This window comes from Eleutherodactylus coqui, chromosome 9 (genome assembly GCF_035609145.1).
Source record: "Eleutherodactylus coqui strain aEleCoq1 chromosome 9, aEleCoq1.hap1, whole genome shotgun sequence".
NCBI lineage: Eukaryota > Metazoa > Chordata > Amphibia > Anura > Eleutherodactylidae > Eleutherodactylus > Eleutherodactylus coqui.
Window position 1 is genome coordinate 34,305,337 of NC_089845.1, and position 26,749 is coordinate 34,332,085.

Here is a 26,749-nt window from a genome sequence, read left to right on the forward strand (position 1 = left end):
GGTACCATACAGGAGAAGACAGCTCCCTCCTATCAGGCGGAGTGTGCCAGGTCCAACCATTTGTTATATTGTTACCACTAAAGTGGAAATGTTCAACCAGATGAAGCATCCCTGGGAAAGAGTCACTAAAGATTAATTTTTTTTATTTGTTTTTTTTAAATCGAGGGATTAAGCAACACGGTGGCTCAGTGGTTAGCATTGTTGCCTTGCAGTGCTGGAGTCCTGGGTTCAAATCCAACCATTGAAAACATCTGCATGAAGTTTGTATGTTGTCTCAGTTTCTCTGGGTCTTTGGTTTCCTTCCATTCCCGGTTTACTGGATTCACCTGTTTAGGCCAGAGATCTCTCCACTCCGCTGGAGATGTGGTGGGGATCGGGGAACTTTACTACACGGGACTCTATTTGGCATAACCTCCAAATTTATGAATTTTGCTCTAATCAAGTGCCTAGCGTTGTTCGTGCCACACCTCCACGATGTCCCGTTATCTACCTACAAACGTTCAGTGGTGCGACATCTGGTTGACGTTTTCAGAACTTCCTGGGATACCGGTCTCTTTCCCTTTTCTCTAAAATTACTTCCACAGTTCCATGGAAATCTTTTCGCAGCTCTTCCTTTTTCTGTTGGCTTTGCCTGCTTTTCGTTCTATTGTCTTCTGCTCTCTCAGCACCCCCCACCTTGTCCCTCCTTGTTGGTTGTACATGGGTTCATCTAATCGCACACGGTCTTTATTTTACGGTTATGGCCTGTATTATGTCTCTTTATATCGTTGATCTGTTTGCCTCTTAATTGCAAAAAGTTAAATTAAAAAAATTGAAAAAATTCATACATCGTTAATGCCGCACTCCTTTATGAAAAGCCGCCTACAGTGTATCATCACCGGGACTGGAAGTCATAGAACTTAAAGGGGTTGTCCCGCGCCGAAACATTTTTTTTTTTTTTTTCAATAGCCCCCCTGTTCGGCGCGAGACAAACCCGATGCAGGGGTTTAAAAAAAAAACAAAAACGGATAGTACTTACCCGAATCCCCGCGCTCCGGTGACTTCTTACTTACCTTGCAAAGATGGCCGCCGGGATCTTCACCCTCGGTGGACCGCAGGTCTTCTGTGCGGTCCATTGCCGATTCCAGCCTCCTGATTGGCTGGAATCGGCACGTGACGGGGCGGAGCTACGAGGACCAGCTCTCCGGCACGAGCGGCCCCATTCAGAAGGGAGAAGACCGGACTGCGCAAGCGCGTCTAATTGGGCGATTAGACGCTGAAGATTAGACGGAACCATGGAGACGAGGACGCCAGCAACGGAACAGGTAAGTGAATAACTTCTGTATGGCTCATAATTAATGCACGATGTACATTACAAAGTGCATTAATATGGCCATACAGAAGTGTATACCCCAACTTTGTTTCGCAGGACAACCCCTTTAAGTTTTTTTTTGTCTTTTTTTTATGTTTTTGCTTTTTGTTCCTGTTAAAAACCAAAATCTTACTAGGATTGATGAAGCCTTTTAAACCTTTTCATTTCTGTACAAATGAAAAGGATTTAGAGTGCGTCGGTTTGCATTAGCCTTAATTAGTTACATCACTATTGTGGCTGCTTTTTTTTAATTTTTTTATTTCTCATGATTTTTATTGTTAAAGGGGTTATCCAAGGACAAATTTTTTTCTTGTTTAGCAGGCGCTCAGCAGAAGTCCGCCTACTTGCTTCCGTCACTGCTCACGTTGTACCGGTGTTTGGACCCTCAACGGTCATCTGCAGAGCAATGACTTACCGGCAGCAGGACATGTCACCACTGCAGCTAATCCCCTGTGGAAGAGAGGCAGTGATTGGCTGCAGCAGTCACATGTCCATGGTGTTGATGGTTATGTCTTCACTGCTGCTGAAAGTAAAGACCTGCAGGGGAGGTTGACTTTAAAAATGTCAGTATGTACTATTATAATGCATAAACAATGTAACACAAATACAAGAATGTTTGTTGGTCGCAACATAAAGATTTGTCATTTATTTGTTTTTAATGGGTCTCGTTGGAGATCGAAGAAACGCGAACCCAGTCTGTTAGTGGGGGCAACGAGGTGGTACCCCAATAGTGCCAACATTACAAGCGTCTGCTGCCCCTCCACATTGTCACACGTCCCTCTGTATGTCCTGTTGCATCTGTATCTTACTGCAGGGTTATGCAGATCTTCTCATTAACATGTTGGCTCTTAACCCTTTCCAATCAATTTTGTATCCGGGTTTTCCTAGGGGGCTTGCTCTTTCTGCCATTATACAATGGCGCTATCTGCTGGCTTAAGCCAGTACTGCATGAGGTAACACATTGGATAGGCTCTAACAGCAGAGAGGCTGGCAATATACAGTAAGAGAATCCCGACGGATGTCTTTCAACATTCAAGCTGTACAGCCTTAAATTCTAATGTCTTCAGAAAGTCAGACAGTGGATTGGAAAGGGTTAAAAACCATGAAATGGAGCAGACAGCGCTGAAAAATCGCAGTGTTAGAAACGCCGCATACGAGCGCAGGTCTGCAAAGCCCCAAAATCAATCAATTTCTTTTTGCCTCCTAAAAGAAGCAATAAAAACGATCAATAAAATCATATGTACCCCAGAATGGTACCCGTAAAAACTACAGCTCATTACGCAAAAAAACAAGAACCCACAGAGCTCCGTCCGTGTAAAAGTTAGAAGACTTTGAATGCAGCGATTTAGAAAAACAAATAATTTCCAAAAAAAAGGGTTTTTGCTGCGGAAAAGTGGAAAAACCTTTAAAAATTTGAGAATTTTGGATTCGTTGTAATCGTGCCCACCCACAAAAAAAATGTTCCTTAAAACACTGGAAATGAGTAATTTTCTGGGACGAGTGAATTAGATGAGAATAGAGATGAGCGAGCGTACTCGGAAAAGCACTACTCGCTCGAGTAATTTGCTTTATCCAAGTTCGCTGTGCTCGGGGCTAAAGATTCGGGTGCCGGCACGGAGCGGGGAGCTGCAGGGGAGAGCGGGGAGGAACGGAGGGGAGATCTTTCTCTCCTTCTCTCCCGCCCGCTTTCCCCTGCTCCCCGCTGCGACTCACCTGTCAGCCGCAGCGGCACCCGAATCTTTAGCCCCGAGCACAGCGATACTCGGATAAAGCCAATTACTCGAGCGAGTAGTGCTTTTCCGAGTACGCTCGCTCATCTCTAGATGAGAATCAAACTGCTTGATGCAGAGACGTTCAGCAGGTTGTGTCCTCCACTATTTAGCATCCGGTATCCTGGGTTGGTCTGGTACCCCGCTGACTACCCTGGAAGACCGGGGTGGAGCAGTTCCTACTCACCGTCAGATGTGCAATATGTGTTCTCACTGCGGGTTGTGTAGAGGAGATGCGGTATGTGTAATATATAATGGGTGTATATTATATATAGAGAGCTCTGAGACGAGTATAGCCCTATCAAGTATTGGATATTCCGGATTGTGAAGCCATCTAAGGCTCGTCTTAGGGTCCTTATACACACAGCCATTAATCATTGGAACGAGCGGATGAGTCATTAGCTTTCACACGACTCTGTTTACATATAACAGATAGCTTTTACATTTTATGTTTTTTTGGCATGGCCTGTTCCATCCATCATCGGTCTGTCAGGAGGTCGGAGATGCCTGGGAATGGTTTGTGTACGACGGAACCATCGCCTTTTACACGAAACTGGCAAACCACGAACAAGGATTCCTACGCCTCAGTGACGAATGATGAGCAAACCGATTGTCGCCCAATCATTGGCCGTGTTCACACGGAATGATTCATTTTCACACGATTCAAGGATTGTTTGAACGATCGTCATTCCATGTAAGGAGCTGGTAATCACAGGAGGATCTCAGTTGTGAAGACTTTTTCAGTTGTGTGAATGACTTAAAGGGATCCTGTCACGTCCCTGTAGCATCATAAACTAACTTATGGGGCTGTTAGGCAAGATGTCGGGGGGCCGGGGATGTATTTTTTTATACTTGCCGGCTCCCTGGTTCTCGCGGTGTCTACCGGTGAAGTTTGTGCATGGTCCGAAAATCTGACTTTTCAGAATCCTATGCGCTGACTTCAAAAAGAGTTTCGGCCGGTGCGCTGACTTTAGCAGCAGGCAACTCTAGGAACCAGGGTAATATGAAAAATACAGCACCCAGCTCCCTGTCACCTGCCAACAGCACCATAACTTTCATGCTGCTTCAGGGCTGACACCCACTGGCGTTTTTTTCTCCATTGCACTGCGAGAGCAAGTGAAAAAAGTCGCCTCGCAGTGCAAGAAAGACGCCGTGATGAGGCCGGAACATCGCCAGTCTCTTCAACGGGGCCAGTGGCAGCAGTGCTAGCCCATTGAAAAGATAGGGAGAATACTGCGGACTTCTGCCACAGCTGTGACAGAAGTGCAGCATGCTATCCCTTTACTTTCAATGGCATCAGCGCTGCTGCCGGTCCCGTTGAAAGCAGTGGTTTTTGGCAAACCCTGCAGTATGATTTTCGGGGAAGGGCTTGAAATATAAGCCCTTCCCTAAAAATCATCAATAAGTGGTTAAAGTAAAAAAAAAAAAGTACTCACCTCTCTGCCGCTCAGACGCATCCTCCGGCTGGCTCCCCGACACTGCTATCCAGCACTTTCAGCAGGCGGGGATTTAAAAATCCCCGCCTTCTGAAAGGGCTGTGCTGATTGGCTGAGTGCTCAGCCAATAACAGCTAGTGCTTGGCTATTGGCTGAGCGCTCAGCCAATTACAGATAGTGCTTAGCTATTCATCTATGAATAGCTAAGGTAGTGCTATTCATTCATGGCCCCATTGAAAAGACTGGTGATATCCCAGTCTCATTCCGGCGTCTTTCTTGCGCTGCGAGGCAAGTGGTTTCAGTTGCTCGCGCAGCGCAAGATAGAAAATATTGCCAGTGGGTGTCCGCCCTTAGACTGGTGACCAGTTCCCTTTAACCCTTTCTAATCCAATTTGTGTCCTGGTTTTCCTAGGGTACTTACTCTTTATACAGCGGCGCTATCTGCTGGCTAAAGCCAGTACTGCATGAGGTGACACATTGGATAGGCTCCGACAGCAGAGAGGCTGGCAATATACAGTAAGAGAACCCCGACGGACGTCTTCCAACATCGGAGCTGTACAGCCTTAAATCATAATGTCTTCAGAGGTCAGACAGTGGATTGGAAAGGGTTAAAGTCTACCTAGCTTTTCAGGCAACTTACGCTCATTTAATAACCTGTGTCTCACCAATTTTGTAATGTACTTTTAAAATTTTTTTTTTTTGTACCACTAAAAATCAAGTCTGAAGTGCAGCCCCTCTATAGTCCACTGCTTGTCATTAGGCATTCAGCTTCATTTCCTGCAGCTAGTTTTATTTCTTCAAGTCTCAGGCAACAGGTTTACATTATGCAGTCATAAGAATCCTTACCATCTTGATGGTCCCTGCCATACTAGTAGAGCACAGGCAAGAGTCCACATTGATGGTGAGGACTCTTCTACAGTACCTGTGCAATCAGGACTCTGGCAGGACTAGCTTCAGTGCTGCTCTAGAGGACCCTGAAGGATTCTAGTTGCGAGGGCATACTTTGGGTATACCTTAATAATAGCCTATATACTTAAAAGTATCCGAGCTGATGGGTAATGATCGTGAACGAATGTTTGTTCACCCAATGATTATTCTGTGGAAGAAAGAACAGGCAATCAGCCAACAAGGAAGCAAACCCTCATTTATCAGCTGATCATATTTTTTAAATGGCACCACAAACCATCATCGTTGCTGGCACATCTCCCCACATTAATAGGCGATGAGAGCTTTTCAAGCCCCTTTATTTAGGTGAATACTGAAATGTAACACTGCTGAGGTTGTATATATACAGGAAGTCGACACGAATACATCTGGGTCAGAGATTGATTGAGTCTTGACATGTAGGCAAATTTATGAGCCTATTATACATAAGTGAATAGACTTGGTTTGGCTGCCTTCAGAGCGGTTGGATGCAGGGGTTCTCATCACTTGGATATCTTGCACAGCGTTGGGATCTTGGATACATTGTTGTCAAGTGTTCTATATTGGCAGTCATACTGATATATTGTACTTCTGTGGAAGTAGTGATGTGAACAAGCCTTTATGGCCAAGCAATGCCTTTGGACCTCGTCTGACTATTGGCTTGGGTTCTTCTAGTAGGCTGCAGAAAACTTGGAGACGACATTCATTGTCTTTACTTGGAGATTCGTGATTGTTAATCATCAATATTTTATAGATCTTTTATTTATTCTTCATGCCCTGTCAATCAATCACTGGTACCCGCTGTTGGGGGCACTGATCTGACTTCCAAGAGGTTGGCTGTTACTAAGTGTCACTACTCCTCGTGTTTTCCTTCAGGGCCGCGGTTCTTGGATTGCCGGAGCTGCTGTGATTGATTCCTGTTGTCCGTCTTCTCCCCTCGTTGTACCAGCAGGCGCCATCTGCTCCGTCTAATGCAATAACTAGATTCCAAGCAGCAGACCTGTTGCCGGGTTTCCTTGTTGACAGTGATTGTACATTAACCTGAAATCGACAAGTTGTATATAGGGCGATGGACGTTATCCTGTTAACTGTGTAATTGCAAGTTGTTGCGTGAAGACTGCAACGTGATGGATGCATGTGATTGGATAACAGTGCAGACAATTAAAGAGACCGTCACCATGTTTTTGCATCCTCCTCTGAGAGCACATAAGGTAGGGCCGGTCACACTGATCACAGTGATCTGTCTGCTATATGTGTCTGTGCAGGAGTTTTGGAGAAACTTGCATTTTATTAGCAGCAACCAGACACGGAAGTAGTCCTGCATAGTCAAGAGTGGAGGCTGGCTACACCCACCTTGCCCTCCAGCCAATGATTGGCACCACTCCACGTGCAGTAATAAACAGACAGCTGCCAGCCATTGGCTGAAGAGCAGGGTGGGTGGAGCTACCGCCTGCAGCTTCTGAATATCCAGGACTACTTTTAAATAGTCCTCTATGCATCTGCTGCTATTCATTAAAATGCAAGTTTCTCCCAAACTGCTGCACAGATCCATCCAACAGACATATCACTGTAATCAGTGTGACGGGCACTAGCATGACGGGGGGGGGGGGGGGGGGGGTCGGGGGGTGCAAAAGATGGTATATAGAATGGGTATAATTAAACCCATAATCCACCCGTTAGGTTATTGCTTTCCTTAAAAATCCCAAATAACACAATCGGCGCTTATTATATCTGGCGACTTCCAGAAATCTTAATTACAATCTTCTCTTTTTTTATATTTTACATGGGGAAGAAAAAGGAACTGCGAATTAGTTAGTCTAGATATGGCGGCACACATTCTACAGGTTTGTCACAGCCGCTCCGCGGGCCGCCATGGAGGTCTGCCACGACTATAGTAAGCGTGTGACGTGTTAAACTGCTTTCCTACACGCCTTTGGTTAGCCGGAGACGACCAACTTCACACAAAGTGCCGCCTGATCCTGCTCTTAGATCGTCCCCCATCAGGACGGAAGTAGCGCGACTCATGGAGGGTGTAGGACTGTGTGATCGGACTGAGATGCCGTGGTAGCAGTGTTATTTCACCTTTGTGTGGAGTCTTTTCGTTCTAGAGGCATTGGTGAATGAAGCCAGGTAGTGCCCGCTATGGCTGCCCACACACAGGTAAGTACCCGGCAGCAGGTACCTGGCGCCGCAGTAAGGTGGTAGCGCACCTCTGCTCTGCTGACGGCTCTCTGCTTGTATCCCTCGTCTTGTTACTACGTTAGTGCAGCCAACAGATGGCTGTAAACTGATTAGGAGCCGCTGCGCTCCCCGGGGGTTACATTATGAATAAGTGATTACAAACAAGAGTCCATTAAATGAAGAACTGCATCAAATGGACTCCAGAACTCGCCTGAATGTGCTTATTACACTGGAACATCTTGTAACCAAAGCCTATTAGTCTGTATGGTCTAAATTATACCTGTTAGTGAGCTGCTGGTCCGGGCAGTATGCACAGTGATGCCACGCGGGCGCAGCGGCGGGCACACGGACGGGGAGGAATGGGCTGACAGTCCTCGTCACATTGTGCACATCTTACTTGCAGCTACAGGAAAGGCTTGAGGGAGGCGACCGCTGCTGACGGGATGTCGGGGCGCGCTTTTCCATGCGCTCTGCATGTTTACTTAGTACAAGTCCTGATTGCTGTAATTTGTGTTATTAGTTCAGCCGGATTGTTTGTCCGTCGCCGTGACTTGGATAATATTTTACTAGCAATCAATGCAAAAGTCCAGGTGATTCCAAATGGGTAACTTTTTTATTGCAACTGTATATCCTGACAATCAGATCCGGCAACTTTACTGCCTTTTATAAAACAAAGTGAAAATCCGTTTAATTAAAATAAAGTCCCCATAGAGGACATGAACTTCCGATGGTTTGATCGCTCCTGCAGTATGATGTAGTACTACCAGGCATGGCTTTATAGGCAACCTGCTTTAACAAGGCCCCTGGCTGTTATGCCAACCAACAGCACCCATCGATCAGAAGAGCATTTAAATGCCGCTGTCAGGATTGGTGGCATTTAAAGGGTTAACCGTTGCGATCAGCAGGAGTACTGATGCAGGCCAGTGTTGGCTGTAAAACACCCGGTACCTACATTGCATGGATCGGGGTCGACCCCCAATCCTCCTCCATAGGAACCCCGAGCACATAGGACCTAACGATGTCCTGTATAATCGCAGGGTTAAAGGGGAAGCACCTGCCTAAGTCGCCATAAACTAACTTTAGTGTTGGTTCAGGTGACAGGGAGCCGGGCGCTGGATTTTTCATACTCTCACTTCTTGGTTCTTGTGTTGGACGCTTAAAAGGTCCGTGCACTGGCTGAAGGTGTGTGCTCGCTCTCCCATAGACTTGTATGGGAACTGACCTTTGGCTGCAACGTTGGTGGTTGGAGAAGTCCATCCCTGCCCGTTGACCCTTTTACTGTAGATGCTGCTATCTGCTCTGACAGTGACATCTGTAAGCCTGGACAGAGGGAGCTTTGTCATCCGAATAGCCCACGTGCAATGAGATCATAAGGGGCAGCGTGGGGTCTTGTGAAGGCCTACAGACTAGGAATAGGTTTTCACCTGTTAGGCTCTAGTTTTAGCCTTTAGAGCAGGAGCCTGGCAGCACCAGACATCCACATCTCCATCATCTGTCACGAAGAATGTTCTCCTGGGCGGATGGCATAGCAGACTTTCTGAGCCGACAGAAACTAGACCCATGGGATGGTCTCTGAACATGGAAGTTTTCAATCGTCTCAGTGGGAGGAACCTCAGATAGTCCTCTTTGCCTCAAGGAGAAACTCAAGTGCCACAAGTTCTTCTCCCTAAACCCAGCAGACAATCCCCTGGCACTGGACGCACTCTCCCAAGAATGGGACATGGACTTGGCATATGCTTTTCCACCTCTCCCCCTGATCTCCCGATCCCTACAAAGAAATTTGGGACATCCAGACCAGTTAATCTTCATCGCCCCAGCATGGACAAAAAGACCCTGGTTCCCATTGTTGTCCTCACTGACTGTTCAGACCCCGATTCCGCGACCTCTCGGGCAGGACCTTCTGGCCCAGTGTTTTGTCACGAGATCCACAGGATGAAGCCGACGGCTTGGCTACTGAAAGTCAAAGACTGAGAGACGAAGGACTGTCATCCAAGGTAATAACGCCCTCTTAAAGAGGGCCCAAATAAAGGGAAAAACGGCTTCGAAAGACTTAAATCCAAGAGGCGTATAAAGCCAGAGACCTAGCTTCCCCGACGGGATAAGACCCCACTCTACAAGGGCTCTCGCCTCAGGGGCTCAACGCAGTTACGCCTAAACAGAGCAAATTTGTAAAGCCGCAACGGGGTCTAGTCTTCACACGTTTTCTAAGCACTATCTCTTGGATCTCCATTCTGGTAGGGAGCTGGCCTTCGGGCGGAAGGTCCTCCATGCTGTGGTTTCCCCCTAATGTCACTGTGGTAGTTTGGTATTCCCTCTGTGTGCTGTCAGGATGGACAAAATGGTAAAACCATGTTTAATCTTACTGTTAATCCCTTTTCCATGAGTTCATGATGACGGCACATACTTCCCCAGCCTAGTAGATTACTGTATACCATGCGTGTGACCATAACAATACGTTGTATTTCCAAGAGTAAGAAAAGATTAACTGCGTGTCCATTGTGATAATTTGTGGGAGGGCCCTTTTGAACTTTCCTCTTCCTGTCCCAGCGGGGGCAACCTCCATGTGTGCCGTCATGATGGACTCATTAAAAAGGGATTAGCAGTAAGATTAATCCTAGTTTTCCACCCCTGGAGGGCGGGGTAGGTGTAGCTAGCCTGCAACTCATGAATATCCAGGACTACTTCTTGTAGTCGTCAATGTATGTACTGTTATCGATTAAAAGGCAAGTTTCTGCAAAACTACTGCACAGATCCACACAAAAATCTGACTCTCACTATGCTACGCCGCCATGAAGGGTGCAAAAAAGATGGTGACAGCCTCTTTAGAGGAATAGTTCTGGGTGGTTGAGGGTCTCTGTAGACTGGAGTCATTTGGCTGATCGGTAATCCTGAAAGTTTTCAGTTGCGGCTTCTCCTGAGTGGATTAATTTGTGGAATATTACTGACCATTTGTAATCGGACAACACCTAGAACGCCGTCCGTGTGCTGTCTGATGGCGGGACCTTGCGTATTCGCATGTCCTAATCTTCTACGAGAATTTGACCTGAATAGGACATGCAGCAAGTTTTCAAACTTGGATGATCGGTCCAAATGAAAAATCACAAATGTGAATGAAGCCAATTGAATGAAGGTTTTCTTTTTCCATGTGAGTTCTGACCATCTTGGACTTGGACAGATCTCATGTGGAGAGCTCGCCCGTGTTAGTACAGCGGGCGCTGGTTGTCTCGGTGTATGTTAGTATCATAGTGGCGGCCATGAAAATGGTAGATGAGGTTTATGCTTTGCCATCTAGATTAAATGGTCCATTAACGGCCATAAGCGTTACTCTTGTGGCATGATTTGGGGACTTGGACGGTTCACGTTCCACTCCACTAGCAAACCATTATCTTTCTCTAAAACCCTGCTACTGTTTGCTTCCTTGCCCCTTCCGCCTGTCATGGCGGTGGACCAGGACTCGCTGTGCCTCCAGACCAATGTGATTTAGGGCTACATCCAGCGCTGCATCTAGGGATCTGTGTTTTTCACCCTTTAACTCTTCTATTTGGGAACTGGCCTTTTTTGTGAGGAACCATATAAGTTTAGGCCAGGCATAGTCTGTTAAGAGGCAATTCCTCCACTTTTATGGTAATTTTGCGAGGTGGAAATCACATGTTTTGGATTTATTCTCACACTATTTTTCTGTCCTATTTTCATACTGAAAAAATCGGTCCGAAATCAGGGAAAAATAGAACCTGTTTATGTGAATGGTTGTATTCATATGGGCTTTTCTTTTCCTTAGACAAATAGTTATCTGTAGTCCCACAGGAGCGCCCCCCTCCGGTAGTTCTCTGTAGTCCCACAGGAGCTCCCCCCTCCGGTAGTTCTCTGTAGTCCCACAGGAGCTCCCCCCTCCGGTAGTTCTCTGTAGTCCCACAGGAGCTCCCCCCTCCGGTAGTTCTCTGTAGTCCCACAGGAGCTCCCCCCTCCGGTAGTTCTCTGTAGTCCCACAGGAGCTCCCCCCTCCGGTAGTTCTCTGTAGTCCCACAGGAGCTCCCCCCTCCGGTAGTTCTCTGTAGTCCCACAGGAGCTCCCCCTCCGGTAGTTCTCTGTAGTCCCACAGGAGCTCCCCCCTCCGGTAGTTCTCTGTAGTCCCACAGGAGCTCCCCCCTCCGTTAGTTCTCTGTAGTCCCACAGGAGCTCCCCCCTCCGTTAGTTCTCTGTAGTCCCACAGGAGCTCCCCCTCCGGTAGTTCTCTGTAGTCCTACAGGAGCTCCCCCTCCGGTAGTTCTCTGTAGTCCTACAGGAGCTCCCCCTCCGGTAGTTCTCTGTAGTCCTACAGGAGCTCCCCCTCCGGTAGTTCTCTGTAGTCCTACAGGAGCTCCCCCTCCGGTAGTTCTCTGTAGTCCTACAGGAGCTCCCCCTCCGGTAGTTCTCTGTAGTCCCACAGGAGCTCCCCCCTCCGGTAGTTCTCTGTAGTCCCACAGGAGCTCCCCCCTCCGGTAGTTCTCTGTAGTCCCACAGGAGCTCCCCCCTCCGGTAGTTCTCTGTAGTCCTACAGGAGCTCCCCGCTCCGGTAGTTCTCTGTAGTCCCACAGGAGCTCCCCGCTCCGGTAGTTCTCTGTAGTCCCACAGGAGCTCCCCCCTCCGGTAGTTCTCTGTAGTCCCACAGGAGCTCCCCGCTCCGGTAGTTCTCTGTAGTCCCACAGGAGCTCCCCCCTCCGGTAGTTCTCTGTAGTCCCACAGGAGCTCCCCCCTCCGGTAGTTCTCTGTAGTCCCACAGGAGCTCCCCCCTCCGGTAGTTCTCTGTAGTCCCACAGGAGCTCCCCCCTCCGGTAGTTCTCTGTAGTCCCACAGGAGCTCCCCCCTCCGGTAGTTCTCTGTAGTCCCACAGGAGCTCCCCCCTCCGGTAGTTCTCTGTAGTCCCACAGGAGCTCCCCCCTCCGGTAGTTCTCTGTAGTCCCACAGGAGCTCCCCCCTCCGGTAGTTCTCTGTAGTCCCACAGGAGCTCCCCCCTCCGGTAATTCTCTGTAGTCCCACAGGAGCTCCCCCTCCGGTAGTTCTCTGTAGTCCCACAGGAGCTCCCCCTTTGGTTGTTCTCTGTAGTCCCACAGGAGCTCCCCCTTTGGTTGTTCTCTGTAGTCCCACAGGAGCTCCCCCTTTGGTTGTTCTCTGTAGTCCCACAGGAGCTCCCCCTTTGGTTGTTCTCTGTAGTCCCACAGGAGCTCCCCCTTTGGTTGTTCTCTGTAGTCCCACAGGAGCTCCCCCTTTGGTTGTTCTCTGTAGTCCCACAGGAGCTCCCCCTCTGGTAGTTCTCTGGTACTTCTGTGAAAAAGTGATCTTTATTTGAAAGCTCCCCCTCCGGTAGTTCTCTGTAGTCCTACAGGAGCTCCCCGCTCCGGTAGTTCTCTGTAGTCCCACAGGAGCTCCCCGCTCCGGTAGTTCTCTGTAGTCCCACAGGAGCTCCCCCCTCCTGTAGTTCTCTGTAGTCCCACAGGAGCTCCCCGCTCCGGTAGTTCTCTGTAGTCCCACAGGAGCTCCCCCCTCCGGTAGTTCTCTGTAGTCCCACAGGAGCTCCCCACTCCGGTAGTTCTCTGTAGTCCCACAGGAGCTCCCCCCTCCGGTAGTTCTCTGTAGTCCCACAGGAGCTCCCCCTCCGGTAGTTCTCTGTAGTCCCACAGGAGCTCCCCCCTCCGGTAGTTCTCTGTAGTCCCACAGGAGCTCCCCCCTCCGGTAGTTCTCTGTAGTCCCACAGGAGCTCCCCCCTCCGGTAGTTCTCTGTAGCCCCACAGGAGCTCCCCCCTCCGGTAGTTCTCTGTAGTCCCACAGGAGCTCCCCCCTCCGGTAATTCTCTGTAGTCCCACAGGAGCTCCCCCTCCGGTAGTTCTCTGTAGTCCCACAGGAGCTCCCCCTTTGGTTGTTCTCTGTAGTCCCACAGGAGCTCCCCCTTTGGTTGTTCTCTGTAGTCCCACAGGAGCTCCCCCTTTGGTTGTTCTCTGTAGTCCCACAGGAGCTCCCCCTTTGGTTGTTCTCTGTAGTCCCACAGGAGCTCCCCCTCTGGTAGTTCTCTGGTACTTCTGTGAAAAAGTGATCTTTATTTGAAAGCTCCCCCTCCGGTAGTTCTCTGTAGTCCTACAGGAGCTCCCCCTCCGGTAGTTCTCTGTAGTCCTACAGGAGCTCCCCCTCCGGTAGTTCTCTGTAGTCCCACAGGAGCTCCCCCCTCCGGTAGTTCTCTGTAGTCCCACAGGAGCTCCCCCCTCCGGTAGTTCTCTGTAGTCCCACAGGAGCTCCCCCCTCCGGTAGTTCTCTGTAGTCCCACAGGAGCTCCCCCTCCGGTAGTTCTCTGTAGTCCCACAGGAGCTCCCCCTTTGGTTGTTCTCTGTAGTCCCACAGGAGCTCCCCCTTTGGTTGTTCTCTGTAGTCCCACAGGAGCTCCCCCTTTGGTTGTTCTCTGTAGTCCCACAGGAGCTCCCCCTTTGGTTGTTCTCTGTAGTCCCACAGGAGCTCCCCCTTTGGTTGTTCTCTGTAGTCCCACAGGAGCTCCCCCTTTGGTTGTTCTCTGTAGTCCCACAGGAGCTCCCCCTTTGGTTTTTCTCTGTAGTCCCACAGGAGCTCCCCCTCTGGTAGTTCTCTGGTACTTCTGTGAAAAAGTGATCTTTATTTGAAAGGATCATAAGGGTTTCCCATAGACTTCAATAGAAAAAATCGCACCGCACTGCATACAAAACCGACCGGTGCTGATCGGACCCCTAATGACAATAATGGGGTCTGTTTGATTTCTGTCCGGCATTTTGCCAGTATTTGATACCTTGAAGGGGGCCGTTTGCCTTCTTTTACTTCTCCTATCTTGTAGAGGATAGTGGATCCTGTGGCGCTGATGTGAACGAACCCCAAGAGTTGAAGAAATTGGCCAATTGTAACCGCCGTATAGTTCCCGTAGAGACGACACAACAATGGCCTCCGTGTTGGACTAGGTCTACAGATGACACACGCCTACACGCCCACACGCTAATGAAACAGTCTGACATGTCTGTTATTGTGAAGAATGCAGGTAATTCTCAGGTCCGTCCTTGTTGGAACAGACCCAGCGAAAGAAGTTTATAGCAGAAAACTTGCTACAAACTAAACTTTGATCGCTGTGCTTCAGCTTCAACTGCTTCTACTAGCTGATCTGACACATTGGTTGTGGAAGAGAAAAATGTAAAGTACAAATCAAAAGTGTTTTCTGTAACTTTTTCTCCTTCTAAACTGAGCCTGTACTAATATCTTGTATCCAGAATGATATTGCAGCCGGTGACTAGGGGGGATTAGCCCCGACCCTTAATATCCACTATAATGACCTTTCTACTCTCCTTGTGAATTCCTGCTTCATTAGCCTTTCCAGTAACTGGTGGATCAGAGAACCAGGCTGCTCAAAATGTACAGCAACTAGTAACCAAACTTATAGTGTACTTTATTAATGAACATTAACCCTTTCCAATCCATTGTCTGACCTCTGAAGACCTTATGATTTAAGGCTGTACAGCTCTGATGTTGGTAGACGTCCGTCGGGGTTCTCTTACTGTATATTGCCAGCCTCTCTGCTGTCAGAGCCTATCCAATGTGTCACCTCATGCAGTACTGGCTTTAGCCAGCAGATAGCGCCGTTGTGTAACGGCAGAAAAAGAGTAAGCCCCCCTAGGAAAACCAGGATACAAATTGGATTGGAAAGGGTTAAGTCTGTAGAAGAGATTTTTTTTTAAACCCTTGATAGCTAGTGATATATTCCGATTGCTGGCGGGGGCTCAGTCCGGCTCGTACGTCACTGGCATTTTGTGGGTTATGCCCATTGTACCCTGATATTGTGGTGGGGATGTGATCCTGGCAGTATATCCCAATGTCAGTAGCCACCATGGTAACTAACAGAAGGAGTCGCCTCCCGCTGTCGGTCTATCGGTGCCCTGGGTTACCATGGTAGATCAGACCTAATAGAGGCCTCCAGGGCGCCATTAGTGTCTATATTAGAACCAAAATGTCAAACTGGTTTCAATTTACTCTTTTTAATTAAAAAAAATTTTGACGACAAAAGCAAAAACGGCTCTTTGGTGCAGCTGCTGCATTCGCAACGGCTTGTAGTAGTATCCGTATAGCATTACTGAGGCTGGCTTCCTCATGGAAATTCCACCACAGAGTTCAGTACTATGTTAACCTTTTCCAATCCACTGTCTGACATCTTCCTACATCCTGATTGAAGCCTGTGCAGCTCTGATGTCGGAAAGTGTCCGGCAGGGTATTCTTACTGTATTTTGCCGGCCGCTCTGTTGTCGGGGGCCTCTCCGGCATGTCCCATACCACAGTACTGGTTCTAGCCAGCAGATGGCGCCATTGTATAATGGCAGAAAGAGAAAGCTCCCTAGGAAACCCTGAATCCAAAATTGGATTGCAAAGGGTTAAGGGCCTTTTACACGGAACGATTGTTCACTTCTGCTTGATTTGAACTTTTTTTTTATCGCAGCCAACGACTGAATAATCGTTCAATTTTTGTTTGGCCGTTTTCTGCAAGCATAAAGATCAGTGTTGGCCGGTTCACTAATCTGTCAGCGCCTCCCAGTCACTTATACAACTGAACGGGCCAATGATGTATCTGTCTGAATAAACGGTCCACGCGAAAACGAACCAGTGGACTCTGACATCATTCACTCATTCAAACCTTATATCGTTTGGTGTAACCGGACCCCGAGCGATCTGACCTGATCACAACTGAGATCACATGAGCATCTGGAGAGTCCCGGAGTTTGATAGAAAGGTGTAACTAACAAGCTAACTTGTATATACTTAGGGGGAGGGGGAAGTTATATACATAATCAGTGAATGAATAAAAAAAAAAAATCACAGTAAAGGCCCTTTAGGCCGCTTTCACACGGCTGACAAAATCACGCAATTCTATTGCAATGCAACAGTGTTACAAATCACATGTATGTGAAGCCCGTGCTTTCCAATGGGTTCCTTCACACATGCGATGTTTTATAGGCTGCTACATTGCGAGAAAAAAAAAATTGCGTCATGCTTTATATTATACAATGTTTTGTAGCTCGTGTTTCCTTGGAGCCTTCCTTTGTGTTGCATCACACGAAATTGCGATGCAACTTTAACAGTAGGAAGTCCTACTGTTTCTCCCTAAAATAAGCCCTAGCTCCATTAAGAAAAAAAAACCACAATACATTACCTAACAGGCGCTGTCCACTCCGCTGCACTTCTCCTCCCGAAGCTAAGCCACAATTAGCTGAGCCATGGCACTTGAGAACCAATCAGAGCAGCGCTTCCTGGAGGCGGGATTTATGAACCCCCTAACCAGGAAGCAGCGGCTGAAGATTGCAAACTACTGCGGCAGAGCGGATAGCGCCTGTTAGGTAATGTTTTTTTTTTTGTTTAAATGCAGCTAGGGCTTATTTTCGGTGTAGGGCTTATATGTCAAGCCTCCCCCTGAAAATCTTGGCAAAATTGTAAAAACGCTGGGAGCAAAAGCAGCGATATCCCACAGAGAAAGCGGGAACACCGCTGCTATATTGCTGTTGCCCGTGTGAAAGAGACGTTAAAGCAAACATAATCACACATCGGATCTCGATGATCTCCAGATCTCTTAGGTCTCCAGACTTTCACGTCTGTCCCGTGTGCCTAATGTGAAGCTGCTCTTATCTCAGAAGAGAACAGGGCACCAATGGCGCGGACCTGGCAATTGTGGTATTCTCTGGTGAATGCCAATCAAGTTGCTGGGCTGTGAGATCCCTCCGCGTGCCGTCCTCATGGAGTCTGTTTCTAATGGCTTGGTCAGTCATGTAGACCGGTAGCCCACTGGAGGTCATTTTGTAGGGCTCTAGCAGTGCTCCTCTGTTCCCCCTCACACAAAGGAACAGATATCGGTCCTGATGTTGGGTTGATGCCCTTCTATGACCCTGACGAGCTCTTGGTCCATGTCTTGCTATCTGCTCCATGCTCTTGAGGCCTACTAGAAGACATAGCCAACCTTCTTGCAACGTATGGATGAGCTGTCCTGGAGAAGCATGATTGCATGCGCAACTGGACTGGGCTGCAGGTACGGGCTGCTACCAGTAGTGACAAGGACACTGGCAAAACACTAGGGAAGACCCAGGAAACGGAAGGAGAGGGTCATTGTCTGTGGCCACCACCAGCTAAGACATTTCCTTTTTGGAAGTTGTAAATTGATTCACAATCGCTTCTGCTTCCTTATTACAGATTGTCTAATATAAAAGTTAAAGGAGATGTCTCGAGGAAGCAGTTAATTTTTTTTTTTGCCCAGTCCCCCCCATTAAACACACATTACTAAGCCCCCCTGTAAATGACATTTCTAGCTGGTTCGTACTTACCGTTCCAGCGTTTCAGCAAGTTATAAAAGTTTCCTCAAGATGGCCGCCGGCTCTTTCCCCGTCGCTCGCTGCAGCCCGACGTGCGCGCTCCCGAGACGCCGCCAGCTGTGTCTCCATGGCAACCGGACGCATCGCAGCCGCCGACCAGACGCCCCGCAGCCGCCGACCAGACAGCAGGTAACCGGCGCTAGCCCCCGGCTCCCCAGCGCTAGCTCCCCCGGCGCAGCGACAGCCCCCCCATCGCAGCGACAGCCCCCCCGGCCTAGCGCTAGCTCCCCCGGCCTAGCGACAGCCCCCCCGGCCTAGCGCTAGCTCCCCCGGCCTAGCGACAGCCCCCCCGGCCTAGCGCTAGCTCCCCCGGCGCAGCGACAGCCCCCCCGGCCTAGCGCTAGCTCCCCCGGCCTAGCGACAGCCCCCCCGGCCTAGCGACAGCCCCCCCGGCCTAGCGCTAGCTCCCCCGGCCTAGCGACAGCCCCCCCCATCGCAGCGACAGCCCCCCCGGCCTAGCGCTAGCTCCCCCGGCGCAGCGACAGCCCCCCCGGCCTAGCGACAGCCCCCCCGGCCTAGCGCTAGCTCCCCCGGCGCAGCGGCAGCCCCCCCGGCGCAGCGGCAGCCCCCCCGGCGCAGCCCGGCGCAGCGGCAGCCCCCCCCGACCCATCACTTACCTGGGAGGCTTCTCGGGGCTGCTGGGCTGGGCTGGGCTGGGCTGGGCTGGGCTGGTCTTCTCCGCTGGGCAGCTCGGCAGCTCTGCACCTTCCTCTAACAGAGGATGGTGCAGAATGGCCGCTTCAGCGCGCTCCCGAGCAGTGACAGCTCGTCTGCGCATGCGCAGAAGAGCTGTAGCGGGGAGCACACTGAAGCGGCTCGTGCTGAATGGAGAAGACCGGACTGCGCAAGCGCGTCTAAAAAAGCAAGCTGCCAGCGAATTTAGACGGAACCATGGAGACGAGGACGCTAGCAACGGAGCAGGTAAGTGGAATAACTTCTGTATGGCTCATATTTAATGCACAATGTACATTACAAAGTGCATTAATATGGCCATACGGAAGTGTATAACCCCACTTGGTTTCGCGAGACCACCCCTTTAATGTAAGGAACAGAATATAGTATGGAGGATTAAAGTCCATCATTTGTGCCCATTGAATTGTTGTATTCTACTTTTGCATCTTGTGTTTGCCAATTGTTTGCTTGGGTGGGAACCATGAAGCCCGGTCACCAAGATGTGTGGAGGCCATGTGTGCAAATAGTGTTTCCTTTAGTTCTGAATTCCAGCCGGCACATATGTTGATGCATGTAGAAGTATGCCGTGAAGCACACACCTTTCCTCGTGGCATTGAAATTCCTCAAATTGTTGAGCCTGTCAAACGGTTTTATATGCCGTGTGCACAATACGTAGGCTGATGGGGAAGACAATGCTACCGGCTGCACGGTCCTTCAACCATTATTAGTTCATAAAACCGGTCTAACCTTTAATGGCCGCGGTGATCGTTGTCATCTATGGCGCTTATTGATTTGTTGATGTAAATATCTGATAGTCTTAGAACTACAGGACACTTGTGTTGTGACCGCAGCCTACGCTTCCGAACGAGTTTGCCAGAATGTTAAGAACATTCTGATTTTTTTAAATATAAATTGATTCAATCCTTATTGACGGTATTTTAAAATCCATGGACCACCCTGGAGCTTTTTTCCTAGGAATCTACGTAGGTTCAAACTTATTTGCTGATTAAATCCTTGAAGGCCTTCCAAGAGCACAAAGCCCTTCTATGACTCAGAATAAGACCTCCGTGAGAGCAGCTCCTATTCTGGCCGACTTGGTGCAGTCCTGGTATTACAAGTGAGTGACCATGCAGCAGCCATTGCAGGGAAAGGTGTGGCTTCAATTGGGAACATTAGCTTTTGGCCCCTGGGTCTCGCGTGATGGCCCCTGGGTCCCACTCATTACCACCAGCGCGGTGTTTGACCCAGGCACTGCTTTCTTGAAGGGGTTGTGCAAGTTGGCAACAACCCCTTAAAACACACACTTTTTTAATAGAGTTCAGAAGTATCAAAACCCCCTGATTGAGATGATGAACTATAGATTTCTATGCAGAAGGAAGTTGCTGGAGAGGAGATGGATCATCGGCTTCACTGAGGAGTCGGGTTACAACTGCTGCCCAAAGAAAACTATAGAGCTGAGGGAGGAGATGGATCATTGGCTTCACTGAGGAGTCGGGTTACTTACAACTGCTGCCCATTGAAATCTATAGAGCTGAGGGAGGAGATGGATCATCAGCTTCACTGAGGAGTCGGGTTACAACTGCTGCCCAAAGAAAATTATAGAGCTGAGGGAGGAGATGGATCATCGGCTTCACTGAGGAGTCGGGTTACAACTGCTGCCCATTGAAATCTGTAGAGCTGAGGGGGGGGGGGGGGGGGGGGGAAGGATCATCGGCTTCACTGAGGAGTCGAGTTACCACTGCTGCCCAAAGAAAACTATAGAGCTGAGGGAGGAGATGGATCATCGGCTTCACTGAGGAGTCGGGTTACCACTGCTGCCCAAAGAAAACTATAGAGCTGAGGGAGGAGATGGATCATCAGCTTCACTGAGGAGTCGGGTTACAACTGCTGCCCATTGAAATCTGTAGAGCTGAGGGGGGGGGGGGGAGAAGGATCATCGCTTCACTGAGGAGTCGGGTTACCACTGCTGCCCAAAGAAAACTATAGAGCTGAGGGAGGAGATGGATCATCGCTTCACTGAGGAGTCGGGTTACCACTGCTGCCCAAAGAAAACTATAGAGCTGAGGGAGGAGATGGATCATCGGCTTCACTGAAGAGTCGGGTTACAACTGCTGCCCATTGAAATCTATAGAGCTGAGGGGGGAGATGGAGCAGGTGTGGAGCGCGGCTCCGACTCCTAGATTCTGCTGCCTCTAGTAAGCGTCGTTCTGCTTTACCCCGCGCTCAATTCACAGCAACCGTAACGCTGCTCGTTGTTACTTATAACGCCCTACAAGCGGCTTGTGTGCTAGAGAGAGATGGATTTATTAACAGAGACATTTTAGGTCCATTTTTTTTTAGCAGTAGGAACATCTCTAGACATATTTAACGATTAGAGATGAGTGAGCGTACTCGCTAAGGGCAAATACTTGAGCGAGTAGTGCCTTTTGCGAGTACCTGCCCGCTCGTCTCAAAAGATTGGGTGCCGGCAGAAGTGAGCGGTGAGTTGCGGGAGTGAGTGGGGGGGGGGGAAGAGATCTCTCCCACCCCCCTGTTCCTCCCCGCCCCCCGCCGGCACCCAAATCTTTTGAGACGAGCGGGCAGGTACTCGCAAAGGCAATACTCGCTCAAGTATTTGCCCTTAGCGAGTACGCGCGCTCATTTTCTTTTAACAATGCAACAAATTAATCAACATCATGTAACAATGTATACGCAATTTTGCACTAAAGAGGGGGGGGGGGGGGGACCAGAAAGTTGGAATCAAAAATTCCTCCACTACGGGAGATCTATCCGAAAATAATGTGCTAATGCCATTCACTCAGGTGCGCGAAAAATTACAAACACCTCAACTTCAGTTATTTAGATAGTTCCAATTACGTCATGAGTTAAACTCTCAGTCCCCCCCCCCCCCCCCCCCCCCCCGCCCTAGTTAAGCTATCCAATTATCCTACAATAGGGATATTACAATCTCAGGGACCATAGGGTTTGATTTCTAGATTATACATCTATTATCAGCCTAACTCCGTTACAACCCTCTGGCTGTATATGATAAGTGGATACCCTATATCCCTACGCTATCATCCGTGGAGTGGCAGGATGTGATGATTTACCTGCCTCTCCGGCTAATAACGAACTAATACAGTTCTATATTGTTCATCAGTCCTATTTAACCCCGGTCAGACTTCACAGAATGGGCAGGATTCCCACATCGACGTCAGGGGTGTCACCAGCTGGATGCAGGATTCGGGCACTTAATATGGGAATGCCCACACATTGTAGGATTTTGGGCAGATATCTGCACATTTTTAACCCCACTTTTACCTCCCTCCCTTACTCTGAACCCAAAGATAGCACTGTTTGGTTTACCCTTTCCTGTCCACTGTCGATGTCTTCAGACATTCTGATTGAAGGCTGTACAGCTCCGATGTCAGAAGACGTCCGGCAGGGTACTCTTACTGTAGATTACTGGCCACTCTGTCGTCGGGGGCCTCTTCCATCATGTCCCATAGCACAGTACTGGCTCTAGCCAGCAGATGGCGCTATTGTATAATGGCAGAAAGAAAAAACCCCTTAGGAAACCCTGAATCAAAAATTGGATTGCAAAGGGTTAATGGAAGGAATATTGCCATATCACACCCAAATTTTTCTTAGAGAAGTTTTGTTTCTGGCCAGAAAGGCAATAGTTATGAAATGGATGGCTGTAGAACCGTCCTCTGTTAGGGGCTGGAGGAGATTGGCCAGATATAATAATTCCAGGTGAAAAGCTAATATATCAGCACAGGGGGCGGCCCCAACAAGTTTTGGAAAATGTGGGAACCATGGCTTCATACGCAGCACACATTGTAGACCGGAATAGCTGTAATAGATTGGATGGGGACTACAGTGGTAACTGGTAAAAGACACAAGGAGGCCAATACGCTTATTGAAATGGTAATTGATTAATGAACTTTGTTTATTTCTTTTGATAAGAATATACATACACAAAATGAATGCTGAAATTTTATGTGCAATCATGTTTCTTGGACTAAAAGCCCATTTAGATACAGCGATATCGCTCAAAAGATATCTTTTGAGCGACTTTTGAGCAATAATCGTTGTCATTTACAGCGCAAAATGATTGCTCAGATATTGAGCAACTTGCGCTCCAGCTGTTCCCCACTTCGAGCGCCTGGCTGTGCATCCGGGCTCTCTGAGCAGAGGATGCAGAAGACATGCGGGGTGTCCGTGCTTGCCTTGTCTCCGACACAGAACAAGTCCTCTTGTCGTCTTCTCGCCCTACTACCTGCATTAGTGACCCTAGTCCTTCACGCCTTGTCCAGTCTCCCTCTTTCATCAGTCACCTTCCTACGATATTCAGTCTTTTTTTTCTTTAGTTCTCCTAACATCCACCTTTTAAACATGTTCTCATACTCCCACCACTAAAAGACCTCTTTACCCGTCCTGTGCTGTCAGCTATCACCCGTCTCTGATCTCCCCTTCATCTTCAAACTCCTTGAACGCTTAGTCTGCTCTCATCCAATGTGCTCTCTTTCTACGAATTCCTTTCTTGACCCCCTACTATCTGGTTTTCATACATTCTCCAGAAACCACCCTAAGAGTGTTAAATGACCTCCTGACGGTTAAATGTGATGATTACTCTCTACTAATTCTTCTGAATCTTTCTGAAGCTTTTGAGACTGTATGTCACCAAATCTTCCTCAGTATGCTCTACTTTATAGATATTAAGGATACTGCTCTCCTCTGATCGTTCGCCCCCACTCTCTAGACGCTTGTCCCCTCTCCAATCAGTCCTTAACAGAGCAGCCAGGCTCATCTTTTTGTCCAACTGCTTCACGGATTCCCCGACTCTGTTCCAGTCACTGTACTGGTTGCCAGTCCAACTGCTTCACGGATTCCCCCGCTGTGTTCCAGTCACTGCATTGGTTGCCCGTCCAACTGCTTCACGGATTCCCCCGCTTTGTTCCAGTCACTGCATTGGTTGCCCGTCCAACTGCTTCACGGATTCCCCCGCTTTGTTCCAGTCACACACTGGTTGCCCACCCAACTGCTTCACGGATTCCCCGGCTCTGTTCCAGTCACTGCACTGGTTGACCGTGCAACTGCTTCACGGATTCCCCTGCTCTGTTCCAGTCACTGCACTGGTTGACCGTGCAACTGCTTCACGGATTCCCCTGCTCTGTTCCAGTCACTGCACTGGTTGACCGTGCAACTGCTTCACGGATTCCCCTGCTCTGTTCCAGTCACTGCACTGGTTGACCGTCCAACTGCATCATGGATTCCTCCGCTTTGTTCCAGTCACTGCATTGGTTGCCCATCCAACTGCTTCACGGATTCCCCGCTTTGTTCCAGTCACACACTGGTTGCCCGTCCAACTGCTTCACGGATTCCCTCGCTTTGTTCCAGTTACTGCACTGGTTGCCCGTCCAACTGCTTCACGGATTCCCCTGCTTTGTTCCAGTTACTGCACTGGTTGCCCGTCCAACTGCTTCACGGATTCCCCTGCTTTGTTCCAGTTACTGCACTGGTTGCCCGTCCAACTGCTTCACGGATTCCCTCGCTTTGTTCCAGTTACTGCACTGGTTGCCCGTCCAACTGCTTCACGGATTCCCCTGCTTTGTTCCAGTCACACACTGGTTGCCCGCCCAACTGCTTCACGGATTCCCCCGCTCTGTACCAGTCACTGCACTGGATGCCCGTCCAACACAAATTACTTATAAATTAAACTCCTCCCTCTCCACAGTGCTACATCTCCCTATATCTACAACCTCATCTTTGTCTACCACCATACCACTCACTCACTTCTGCTCATGACCATAGACTGTTTGGATTGTGACCCTCAAGCTATAGTCCATCTCTTTTGTTTTACATGATGTGTAGCCTCATAACATTATTATTCTGTGGATGAGCCGTGTAAAGGCCGGTTGTTTATGGGACGAGCTGCGGTTTTTATTGGCACCATTTGAGCGCATGTGATGTTTTGATCCTTTTTTTTATATTCCTTTTCTTGAGATAAACAAAAACTGCAATTCTGACAATTTTTAGTTGTTTTTTTCAATATTCACTCTGAGTTAAATAACTCGATCATTTTATGGTTAGTGGTATTTGATGTCAATTTTGTGCAGTTTTTAACCTTACATTTTTTTTCCTATATAAAGCTGAAAAGGGTTTTTTTTTTAATAAATCATTTTATTAATGTTTTAATATTTTTGTTTTAAGTCCCACAAGGTAATTTGATCATGTGATTGTTTCTATAATATATTCCAGTATTGCAGTGTACTATTGCTTTTCAGCATGCATTCCAGAGGCAGAACCGAATACTAAAATCGCAAACCTTGGGGACCATGTTTAGCCTCAGGCTGCCTTAACAGCTCATTAGCACCCCAGGATCACGTCATTGGGAAGGGTGTAAGGGGTTAACAGAAGGTTCTTCTAATCATTTACAAGATGTGGTTGCTATTGACCTGGCATCTAAGAGAATAAATGGCTGGGATGATGTGAAAGGGTTAAAGATATGTAACTCTGCAATGAAATTAACAAAGGTTAGACCAATCAACAGTCTGATGGGGATTGCCTGGGGCCAATTATGAGAGCGTGCACGATATAAACTTAGGAATTCTTTACAAGAACCTTCTTAACCCTTTCCAATCCACTGTCTGATGTCTGAAGACATTCTAATTGAAGGCTGTACAGCTTTGATGTTGGAAGACGTCCGGCGGGGTATTCTTACTGTATATTACTGGCCGCTCTGTTGTCGTTGGGCCTCTCCAGCTTATCCCATACCGCAGTACTGGCTCTAGCCAGCAGATGGTGCTATTGTATAATGGCAGAAAGAGAAAGCCCCCTAGGAAACCCTGAATCCAAAATTGGATTGCAAAGGGTTGAGAGTGGCATCCAACCTATTTGTTGTAGGGATTGCCTGCGGAGAGAAGCATCTCATTGATGGAAACGTTGTTTTATAACTATCATAGTAAGATCTGTAATCTAATGTGAACTGTAACGAATATGGCATTTCATACCTTGTATCGGTTTGCTAACGTCAATCCTCTAATCTTGTCCTTTCTTAGATAACAACGCTCATTAACCACAAAGAAAAACCAAAGAAATCGGAGAAGACATTGCAGGCCATTCAGCGAGTGGGCCAGGCTGTAAACCAAGCGGTTGAGCGGTTTGTGACTGTAGGTGAAACTATAGCCAATGAGAACCGAGAACTCAAAGAAGAAATGGGTGTAGCCTGTTGCGAGGCAAAGCGAGCGGGTAAGAAGCCATTATACATGTGTGCTACATGATTTTATTAGGGACCCACAAGCTATTACACTTGGGTAAAAACTGAAAAACTTGTTAAATTATTGATTTATTTGCTTTCTTCTATCCTGCATGTTTTTCTCCTTGGAGCAACTCGAGTCATTAGAGCGTTATAACTGTATAAACACTCTGAATCGGCTTCACTTAAGGGGCAAAATGTATAGGCAAGTGAATTTGTGGGAGGACTGTAGGGTCAGGTTCGTGTTTATGAGCATCTTTGTCGGGGGCGGCCTAAAGGGAAATGTATCTTTATTTTTCTTTACCAGCTAAGTCAAAAAGCTTAAGCATTATACTTTTCTTACTAATTTAGTTTATTTTCTGACTGTTTTATCTGTTTTTGTGCATTATTACGGAGACGGCGCACTGCTCGGTGAGTCTCCTATAATGTCCTCCATATTGCTGCTTCTCTGTATATGAGAAGGGCAAGGGATAGGGGAACAGATTCTCTTCTGTGTCATCCTAGCAACTATTCTCCATCCACCAGCACGGGCAAAATGGAGAATTTAAAGATGTATCCTGCCTTTTTCCTTAGCAGTTATTTCTTGTTGCACTCTCCAAGACCTGTAATGGCCAGAAATGGTTCTACTCCTCAAGTGCCCACACAACAGCTTATTCTAAAAAGTTATCTGAAAGGAAGTACCTTTTAAACTAGCCTATATATCCGGCTTCACCAAAGTTAATTTTGGTACAGGTGTGCCAAATCTGTTGTTCACACGGAAAATTTTACAGAGTCGTGGTTACTTCAGA

The 26,749-nt window shown here is 48.2% G+C and overlaps 1 protein-coding gene across 1 annotated transcript in view; it reads left to right on the top strand.

Annotated features, from left to right (window-relative positions):
- CTNNAL1 (catenin alpha like 1) overlaps positions 1-26,749 on the top strand; it is a 185,495-nt gene that overhangs the window by 48,258 nt on the left and 110,488 nt on the right. Inside the window, exon 2 of the mRNA XM_066579218.1 lies at positions 25,765-25,954. Coding sequence (XP_066435315.1) covers positions 25,765-25,954 — 190 coding nt within the window. The remainder of the gene's footprint in view (positions 1-25,764; positions 25,955-26,749) is intronic.